The sequence below is a fragment of the Nymphalis io genome, chromosome 18, assembly GCF_905147045.1.
Source record: "Nymphalis io chromosome 18, ilAglIoxx1.1, whole genome shotgun sequence".
NCBI lineage: Eukaryota > Metazoa > Arthropoda > Insecta > Lepidoptera > Nymphalidae > Nymphalis > Nymphalis io.
This window is the reverse complement of record NC_065905.1, coordinates 2023994-2035290: the sequence shown is the minus strand read 5'-3', so window position 1 is coordinate 2035290 and position 11297 is coordinate 2023994. Positions and strand designations below refer to the sequence as shown.

Sequence of the window (11297 nt, the reverse complement as noted above, 5' to 3'; positions counted from 1 at the left end):
TTATATTAAAAGCAAATTTATTGCTAAAATAAAATAAAAACTATAACCTCAAGCAATACAACATTTGCTTAATCGTAGTGTATTTTATTTCTGTCTAGTTTTGTACGTTCTCTAAAAATATAAAAAAAATATTACAACTCTCGTTACTCTAAGGACAGAAAAATAGTTTTAAGACAATCGTGTCTGCGGAAAATTTCATTTGACGAAGCATTCTCGTACTTTATAAAATAATATAAAGAAAAAAAAAACATAGAATTAAAATAAAAATTCATAATTTAAATGTAAAACTCGAGTAAACCAATTATAATATTTTAAACCTCACCGGTTCATATAAACATAATAATACTTTTCAACTGGGGTTTAGTATAGACCATAGCTTAACTTTACATCTGATTGCACTTCAAATTTTTAACAATTAAATGAACCTCTAGCCCTAAATATCGGCAACGATAAACTTTATTCAATAGAATACAACGTACTCCTAGCCTACGTACATATATACAGGATCGTGGCTCTCCGGCTACATCGATACATATTTGGTATATTTATTTACAATAATCGAATAAAAATTACTAAGCCGTAACTTAAAAATACTCAGATATTTGTACCTGATCAGGGTACCGTCGTGTATAAAAATTAAAGCAAAATGCAACTTTTGTATCGTAAGTTCTTCGCCGCACGCGAGACGCGCCACGCGCGGCTTTACTATTTACAGAGTCTTTGGCCTTACAATCGAATCATAACAGAACACATCTCGCGCGAGACGACACGCGCTCGCGCGGTGGATCGCTCACTTAGCCTACAATAAATAATCGTCCGCAACACTGCACTGCGCCCACCGCTGAGCCTAGTAGTCCCATCGGTCGTCCTCCGCCTCGGTCTTGATCTTGTCCTCGGGCAACACGTCGGGAGTGCGCGCGAGACTGCGCGCGTGCGACGCGAGCGAGGCAGGAGAAGCGCGCGAGGCGCGTGAGGCGGGTGAGGCTGCAGGGGAGGGCTCGCGAGGCACAGGCGACGGCTCCACGAGAACCGTCTCTTCGGCCTCACGCCGGAAGTCGTCGCTTCTCATCACACACACGCCGTTGATGATCACCTCGTCCGGATTTCGCGGCTTTTCGTCCTGCCAGTCGGGGTTTACCCACTGCGGCGCCGCTGGTTTCCTCCGACTCGAACGACCGGCGGGCGTCGACGCTGCCTTCGGCTCGTTCTTTGACTCCTCGTCCAGCGAGTCATCTGAGCCGAGGTTGCTCTCGACGTCGTCGTCCTCAAAATCATCGCCGTCAGGCTCGCGCTTCAGCGGCATCGAAAGATCGAGGCCACCGATCGGATTCTTAATGCGCTCTTCGGGTGGGAGTAGGCCTCGCCCGATCAGAGCCGCAAAATTTGAGTTAGCCGCAAAATAAGGAGGGTACGGAAGCGGGACACCGGCAAGGCCCATTCTCTCTTTTTGCAATTCAAGTAGCCTCTGGTTTAAGAGGAGTCTAAATTGAACGGGATCAAAGGGCGCCGCAGATTGATCTCGTGCCGGCGGTTCGGCTGGCAAACCGTGCGGTGCATGCTGTTTTAGTCGCATGCGATGGTTGTGGAACCAATTCGTTATCGTTCTGGTTGAGAGTCCTAGTTCCGCCGCTAGGAACTCGATGGTGGGAGTGTTCGGGTAAGGATCAAGCGCGAACGCTAGTCTTAGAGCCTCTTTTTGTTCCTCCGAAAATAGAACCCGTTGCTTTTTTGCCGACGGAACGCCCGAAGTGGGCCCGGGTGAGCTCGAATGGTAAAATTCTGAAGTGTCATTAGATGACGTATCCGATGAATTATCTTGGCCGGGACCGCTCGATCTTCGCCGTTTATTTGCTTCGCGCCTCTCGTTCTTTAAGGCCTGAAGACGATCGATGTTGTGAGCGTCACTTAGCCACAGTTGCATTCTTATGAATGGTTCTCGGCCTTTGATACTGAGCATGTGCCAGGGTTTCGGTTTCGACAAAAGCTCACTGACGGATCCCTGTGACAGGCCCAGCACGGCTTCGCCAAATATTTTCTGGCCGATATTGTTCGCTAAAAGGGCCTCCTTTATTTTTGTCGTGATTGTTTGCGTATCGAGATCCTGAGTCAATGCAGCCATCTCGTATACACTGGGAGACATGTGTTGATGGAGGCCGCGCATTACCGGTGGTTGATGGTGCGGTTGCGGTGGCGGTGGTGGTTTCCTTTCTTTGTTGTTGTTGTCGTGGTGTTGAGGCGGCAATGTTACCGCATGGTGGGGTGGAAACCCAGGCGGTGTGAGAAGGAGGGGTGTGGGTTGGCCAAGGTGACCTAAATGACCAGAGCTAAGAAGCTGTTCTTGTTGCATTTTACTAAGTAAGGAAGTCGCATCTGAGATCATTTTCTGAGTTGGCGGCATCGGCTTGTTCATGTTAGGCGGACAAGCTGTGGAAGAAAAAAATATTAAGATTTAATAACATTTTAAGACATATTTTTTAGCAGTAAGAAAAATGTCTAATAACTTACGAGGAGCTCCGCTATAATTTCCGGTTCTCATTAACTTCTCTGGGGCTATTTTATATTGAGATGCAACCAGTTTATGTACAGCGTTGTCGTCTTCCAAGAACATTTTCATTCGGATGAATGGTTCTCTCCCTTTTTGTGTTAGCATGTGCCAAGGTTTTGGCCTCGCTAGTAAGTCACTGACAGATCCCTGCGATAATCCGAGCACGGATTCACCGAACAGTCTTTGGCTAATAGAGTACTGGCTTAAAGCTTCCTTAACTCTCTTGACGATTTCTTCAGTGTTTAAGTTATTAAAGAGATCAAACTGTTGCTGTGTGATTGGTGGAAGAACTGCTTTCATCGATCGTTGTGGTGGCGCATGGTGAGGTGGATTCGGAGGCTGAGATATAAGACTATTTGTTATCGATGCCATTCGTTGTAATGGACTAGCTGCAGCGGAATTGCTGAAGTCATCGTTTGGAGTTATTGCTGGAGGGAGTATTGCGTTGCCAAGCGGACTGGATGCTGACGATCCCGTCGATTGTTGTCCAGGTTCTAATTTTGGTCTAACTAATGAGAAGGCACTTCCAGCGTGCCTTATAGCCTCCTCTGCGTCCATAGATCTATCCTTATCACTATCAGTCATTCCATTTATTTTGGTATTTTTATCTTTGGGCAAGGAGAGATCTTGAACCGCTCCAGACCCGTTCATGTGTTGGTTCTGCGCTTGCATAGCTTGTTGCTGCAGAGCGAGGAGGTTAGGAAACGGTGGCATTCCAGGCATATTGTGAAGGTTTGGAATGTTACCACCCGGCTGAATTTTGGCAAGTTCTCGGTGATACGCTTCAAGGGCCATGCGTATGTCCTCTGGGGGCCTCTCCATATGTGGAGGCATGCCGCCGCTAAAAAAAGGAGGAAACACACTATACGTTAGTTTTAGATTTGCTGTTCTCGTTTAATTTATTATGGAAAATTATATAGTTAATTGATATTATGTTAACACAATCTTAATAAATATGAAAGTAATTGGAAGCATACCCAGGGAAGCCATCACGGTTGTGACGCATATCTTCGACTCTTCTGGTCATAATTTTTGCCAGCTCTTCTTGGTATATACGGACTACCTTCTCTTGGGGAATGTCATCATTTTCGTATTTTTTTAGCCTTCTGTTTTGGCTGGAATCCTGAAATAAGAAAACATAAAAAGATTAGTTTTTACCTAATTTATATGATAATCTACATTTAACATACATACGAGATGAAACATCTGTAAGTATGTCACGATACATGAACGTAATGAAACCTTACAAAAATATATTAAGCTAAACTTACCTTAGAAAAAGGTGAAGGACACTGTGTTCTCGGTGAGCTGGAGTCTTCATTGCTCCTGGAGTCATCATTGTTGGGCTGACCTGTAGGTGTCTTCATCATATGGGAGGCCTCGTTGAGCATATGTGCGAGGCGCTCGTCACCTTCGCCCTCCGGCCTCCCGAACCCTGTACCCGCAGAACCATCTTTTGTCCCAACTGGAAGAAAAAATCAGTTCAGGCTAAAGCACTACGAAATTCATATAAAACTACCTGAATAGTTCTTATTGTTTAAAAGGTAAATAATAACTTAAGCTCAGTATAAAGATATTTGAATATTCTAATACAACGGCCTCAGTTTGCTCTTTGTTCCGACTATTCTTATTTATAGTCGGTAGGCGTACAATATCTTCATCATCCAGCACAATTTTAATTGCGGTTAAATTGTGCTGCACGCGTACTCTCTTGCCAAGTAATAAATAAAGAAGTTATATTTGGTACAATTGAAATTAGGTAGGTCATTAAAGCTCAGAAGTGCAACGGATGGCGCATTAAAGATAATCGTTGAATGGGGCCGGCCACTCGTCGCCTAAGCCAGTAAACCTAAAACGGCGCCCGCGCAACCATAAACAATCGGAGTTACGCGCGAAAACCGCTCGCCATATTGTGGTCATTCATCCCGTCAACACATTGTCCCTGGATTCGCAATGAAACGACACTATTTAGATGCTGATGTATGTTTGCCCGCATTAGTCTAATTAAGACGCACGATTAATTTTCTCGGGCGAAGTTGCCTTTACAATTGATCTATAATACTCAAAACACTTTATATACACAGCGTTTTTATTTATACGGATTTGTTTAGATTGAATTATATATTATTAAACAGAAATTCGTAACAAGAAGAAGTAGTTAGTGTGTGATGTCTATAAAAAGATCAATACGAGTAGAAAACATGAAAGTATGTCTGGCTTTAGAAAAACGCGATGCAAATTACGTGTCTGATTCCTCGTGTAATAGAGCATTGAAAGTCAAATGATTGGAGCTTATTACAGACAGTTAACTACGACACTAGACGGCGGCTCGTGAGAATGCGAATAGTGGAAACGGCGAGCGGTAATTTGCTTACATTTTTTTTCTTCTAAAACAAACTTTGACACACGACATCTGTCGGCATACTTTTCGAACGTTTTGGTAGTGTTATTTACACTGCGGTGTCTTAATGGCTCCGAGAAGGGAGCCTTTCAAGATGTATCGTATTAATTTTCAGATCACAAAGACTTAATTGCATTCTTAAATTTTATTTTAAAACCGACAATATGTTCAACGATTCCACGGTAATTCTGTTTATTTTAGATACGGCGATTCAAGGAAAAATGCGCTTTGATTAATTGATAATAAAAGGCAAAATGCGATGTAATTTTGATTACACATAGTGTTTTTATTGGGATGTAAAGAGGCTTAATTTATCGAACCGTTAAACAGTCGATTAGATTCAACTGTCGAAACAGAACATTGTATTCTACTTTTGAATTGACTGAATTACATTAAATGTGATGTTTTCACAAAATATAATCAATCAAAATAGTTGTTCATTCCAAAAGATGGATAATTCTTTTGATGATTTGTTATTATAGTTGTCATCGCTTGATATGTATTTGCGAAGGTATTATAACTTTATCGCATTTGTAAGCCATAATAGAGTTAACAACAGTAAAAATATTTACACTGCCGTTTCATAGATCATATTATGCAGATTTTCTTTGCAACACCGTTTACGCAACTGCGTATTGTCGCAATGGCGCACTCATTTTTTCTCACGTGCCACTTCGATATTCGTTAAGTATGCAAGCGACATAATCATGTCCTTCTATAGACTTTATTTTTTTTTATATAAACTCGCTTTTTTTGTGAAATCTCCATTCACAGACTTAACGACTTATGACTAAGAACGTGATACAAATATATTTACAAAGATGGCGGGCACGTCGCGAAGATTACATCTACATGACCATAATGTTCACGGTTTTCAACTTATAAATGTTAGACAATAATTCTATATACGTGATTTGGATTTATAATTGCCCAGTTTACTTTTTAATGGCCGCTTAATTGGGCATTCAATTTTTATGCTTCTAATATTTTAGGTAATAAACTGTCGTTATGTCGGGTGATCTCGTGACATTAGTTCGGATTACGTCTCAACTACGGTGTCATTACAAATGTGTATTTTGTAATCACTTGTAATCATCAGTTTTTGGAATTGCAACAAATCGTTTGTTCATTGATGTTTATTTGTGTGTATTTAAGTGTTATGTTATGTTTATAAATATTTATTGTTTAAAAGATCCGTTAGTGTGAGTGTCATTACGTCAGCTTTCTTTTTTTTTTATAAATATTCGTCTGCAACACAACCGTTTCTGTGACAGAGTCACGCACGCTACAGCCGTTCGGTGATGGAAAACTTGAACTCAAACGGATACTAAAATAAAACCGTTTTGAATTTATTAGTTCCAATGTGACGCATAATACTTTAACAGTATTTTAATTAAATCAATTAAATAAATTTTTCTTCAAATGATTGTTTACTAAATATTTAATTAAACCTTAAGAAATTAGACTTGTTTTGACATCAGTAACCTCAACCGATCTTGTTATGTGATTTAATGTAGCACAACTTTAAGTTCAATCGAAAATACGTTGATTAATAACATTAACGCGATCATATATATCTTTAATATAAATAATAAGTTAACGTAAGTAATTAAAAAAAACATAAAAATCGTTCTGGAGGACCCTTAAAAACGCGGGTCATATCAAAAGAATCGGGACATGGGTGATAAACACGAAATTTTGTTTTGTATTGGAATAGACGTTTGACGTATTTAACTTTATATATATCTTGGAATAATTTAAAGTTCAACTACCGACATTTATTTATCGATTGATATGCAATAAATAACAAGTTTTCAATTGAGTTGTTTTTGATATCACGCGATGTCGTTTATCGTCGTTTATAAAGCTGTACAGTTATATCAATATTCCTTGATCGAAGATTTAAATTTCTGTCATGTAGCGTCAAAATGAGGCCCGAACGGCGATAACCGATTAGTTTATTAGAAATTCACTCGATACAGAGGCCGTCGATAAATTTCAACACACGTCTATTATTGCTTTGATCTTTTAGTAGATGTTTTGATATTCTGAATACGGCACGAGGACAATTACGACGACGTGCCTCGGAATATTGTCAAAAATTGCGCTCGTTACTAGTCATTGTCGCGCCATTTTGTGCGTGTACACAAAATGGCGGCGCGATTCTTACTATCGATCTACTTTCGTTTCTTATCTCGCTGCGAGGCTATAAACTATAACACGATACTATCTATTACTACTTTATTGTGGTCATTACGACGTGCATTTTTGATGGATATTGAGAGTAAAAAAGGAGTTCACAATTAATGCCATCCGGTCACGGAGCTCCCGTTTATCGTATTGTTTGATTAAAGATACTTATATAAAATGTTACGTGTTTTTACTTGGAAGCGATGAACTATTAAGTTTTTATAACGTCAAATTAATATGAGTTATATTAACTTGATAACTTTCCCTGGCCTTTGATGGTGTTAATCGAAAAAGTTTGCAGTGTCTATTGAAATAGTTATTTGGCAATTAAGATGATTATCTATAAATAATTTAAACATTCCTATAAGTATACTTCTATTGCACCATTATAATAAAAGGTAAGAATTATTTGTTTATGCGACAACGTATCGCGTGCGTGCACGCGAAAACTATACCTTTGTAGCGGTTATTGATTGCTAATGTTATATGAATATTCAAAAGCTTTGGAAAGTAAAGGCGCCCTAAATTATCGTGTCACTGTGACAGTGAAAAAAATATACTGTTAATTTACTTGCGGCATATATCGGCTCGTGGCGAATGGGGAATGCGTATCCGGGATTGTAAATCAAGGTGGGTAGTTGGAGAAAGAAAGGGGTGAGAGTGCGCGTTAGACGTCACGCCGCGAATCGATGCTCATTTGCATTAGAGTCGTCCGCGGAGGCGGACGTCAGGGCCGTTCGAAAGTGTTGCGGGAAACGAAAAAAATGCCCGCATTTGAATTATTAATGCGATGCAAGAAAATGTTGCATAAGAACAGACTATTGTTAAATTAGGTGTCGAGTATTGTAGTAATGATATTTTAAATGATTACAGGTCAGCCTCGATGACGCTACGCTTATAAGAAAATTTATCGCGATTATACTACAATATCACTTTTATAACATTTTTATATCGAAATAGAACGCATAGACGATTTCGAACTCATTAAATATAAAAACCGTTGAATTCCTGTCAATAGCGCGGCTCTTTCCTGCGGCCTTTCCCATGAGTTATTAGAGCACGTTACGTCAAGAATTTCTTTTGTCCGAAGTAAGTTCGGTGCGTGCGTAGGGGCTGATCAGTATCGCGTGCTAGATGGCAATCAGCCGGGGGCAGCGACCACGATTGATTCTAGAGAGCCCGAATGATCGCCCTCAACGACGAAGCCGGCAAAAACTTCTGTCAATTAAAAATAACGCAAGCCGCTGTCAAATACATTCTTGAATGTTTTCCTATTACGCCTTGGTAACTGTTTTTACTTAACTATACGGTAAAAATTTAATGTATATTATTGTAAGTTCATTTTCTTATGTAACAAAATGAGTAGGATATTATTTGAAAGTCATACTTACTGCTTCGGTAAGATTCAAAAACTTCACATAATAATACAACCATTTTCCTAATACGTAGGCTGTTAAAATATTCATATTTGAACGATTATTGCGTTGTTTAGTCGAATGTTTAAGATAATTAAGTACTATAAATATAATTACGGCATCCCTTTTTATTCAATTCGTTTGTATTCGTCAAAAACTCCCCCGAGTATAGTAAAAATGTTAAGAGCATTCATCGCGCGGACGTCAGTAGTTTGTAACTAGATTCGATAATCAATTTTGTGAGTTCCGCCGAGAACTGCTTCCACTAGGATTTTCAAAAGAAAAATGAAGAAAGTTTATATTTAAATTAAAATTTTTATGTAATACATAAATCTCAGAAAAATAACACGATGTAAATAATATTTGTAACAAGAGCAATCGTCGGGGAAAGTGACTATTAAAATCGTAGATCGTGTAAAACATGTTCCAAAGTCAAAATATCGTGAATTTCTACCCTGTATCGGTCTACGGGGGCCTATCGTGTAACTTTTAACGATAGCTAAGTTTTTTAACGAAATAACGGGATTGTCGTCAACTGCGGACGTTCGTTACATAGTTAGTCCCACCTGATCGTCTGGTGGCTCTATGTGGCGATAATTGATTTAAGTTCGTAGTTGAGTTACAAATGTTCGCTTCGAAAATTCGTTTTTCGAAAAAGTTCCTATATTCGTTTAAAAGGGATAATTTGCAGACTGTTTTTATCCGTTTCACCGTGGAATGTAATCACGCTACGACGCGGTTATAATTGCATTGATTTCATAGAGGTTTATTGATTGTAAAGGCGATTGATGGCGGTCTAGCACGCGAGGTTCAGTATTCCCGTGTATAAATACCTTTATTAGCCGTAATTAAAGGCCCATAATATATTTTATCTGTGGAAAGACAGGTATCCAAACAGATTGTACACAATTGTTTACGTGTCAAAATAGCGCATCTGATATTTCTTTAACAAATTAGTGTGTACTTAATAATTTCTTTCTTTGCGTCTAGTAAGTTTTGCCAATTGACCTTAATTTCACAATAACAAGTCATTCATAGCCGAAGCATTAATCCTGACTAATTATTCGAGGCAGAGAGTAAAGATGTGAAATGGTCGCTCACAAATCGCGACAAACTGACAGGCTAAACAGCCCATCTCCTGCGACAGATCGGTGAATTATAACACGCATTCGCTTGAGATAGGTGTGTCATTAATTTATCAAGAATACTATGTCAGTATGTACTTGGTTTAATACAAAGAATCTTACAAAACTAAAACGTAATTGCAGAGAACGATTTAGGATTCGCGCCAATATCAACGAATTCGGTCTAAATTTGACACTCATTGCGGTGCTGCCATTTAAATCGATAAAATTAATCGCAATATTTCGGGTAAAAGACGTTCGCCAAGTTTATGTGGTTACAATAATTCTCACAGCGCACACTCAGAGTAAATCAACCTTTCGAGTGATTTACATTGCAATAATAATAGCTGTTTTGTTCTCATTTGGATTTCGGGATTCGTTTCAAATACGATCGCTTTTGTGATATCGAAACGACGTGGGTGCATGTTTACGATAGTGTGGTAGCCGCTTTATAAAATAATTGCCGGTCGACGGACGACGAATAATGTGTCCGTATTTAGAGGAAACATCAAAATAAAGATAACTCAAGACGATAGTCTACGGTATTCGTAATTTGTATATAATTATACAAATTTTTTTTTCGCAATTTTTTTTTTGGTAATCGCTGTTTCGATTATTTTTTTATTGTGTCGCGTATGACAAAGCACGCTGTCATATACGATGCCAAAATTCCTCATGATAGCGTCCGCAGCAATTACACCGGACTAAAATAAGATTGCACTAAATTATCACAATCAAGCCATCTTGCTTCTAGCTCACGATAATAAATTCGTTTAAAGCGTATCTACATTTTAGTCCTTATATCTAGATTAATTCAGGGCAGTTAGCTTGTCAAGAACATTCGAATAATTTGCTCTAGGTGCACCCAGTGCACTCGTCCTTGAATTTTTAATTTATATTATGACTTACAGATGTTCATATGAAGATGAGACTTACTGGCAATGTTTGGTTCTGTTGGGATCTAAGCTGCCTTTCATTATATTTGTTACACTTGGTTTCTTGGTTTGGGGATAGTCAACCAGATGTCCCAAGCGAGCTAGCGTGGGGCTATTTAGTGCAATTTGTTAAATAACTATAAATATCGACACCTTCCATCTCTTACTCGAAACATCTTATTTATTTACTAATTAAATATCGGTTCAGCGGACTAACGTGTGCTATGAAATGTCAACTGTCAAAGTCAAAGTCTCGTTTTGACTGACTGTCATAACGAGAGAAATTTAGCACATTTACATGCTAATTATTACAACAATAATCTTCAATATAAAATATTGCTATATCAAAGAAAATGTATAAAACTATACAGTTAAGGCGTATATTTATGGGTACGTTAATTACAAGCTATATAATTCTTAAGACAAAATCAACAAGTTATTTTAATCCAAAGTGCAACACCAGAATATATAAATTCACGCCTCGCGCCATATTTGTTTTATTTGTAGCAATTTAACGTAACTGAATTACTTAGACGCGGTAGGTCGCTTGTTCTTAGTTTGTGATTGTTTTTACAAAAAGTACTCAATGTCTAATAAAGTTAAGCGAGAAATGCGGCAAATGTTGACGATATGAAACTTCATATCCTCAGTCCAATTAATACGAGATCCATTAATGCTCTAACAAAG

At 38.7% G+C, this 11297-nt stretch overlaps 1 protein-coding gene across 6 annotated transcripts in view; it reads right to left on the bottom strand.

The window, feature by feature from the left end:
- LOC126775513 (homeobox protein cut-like) overlaps nt 1-11297 on the bottom strand; it is a 141373-nt gene continuing 130076 nt past the window's right edge. For 5 of the 6 annotated variants that reach the window (XM_050497501.1, XM_050497506.1, XM_050497503.1 and 2 more), the window contains 4 exons: nt 3817-4010; nt 3523-3668; nt 2506-3407; nt 1-2424 (listed from right to left, as the gene is read on the bottom strand). In XM_050497501.1, the coding sequence (XP_050353458.1) occupies nt 848-2424; nt 2506-3407; nt 3523-3668; nt 3817-4010 (2819 nt within the window). In that variant the 3' untranslated portion in view covers nt 1-847. The remainder of the gene's footprint in view (nt 2425-2505; nt 3408-3522; nt 3669-3816; nt 4011-11297) is intronic. The other variant, XM_050497502.1, reaches the window with a different exon arrangement.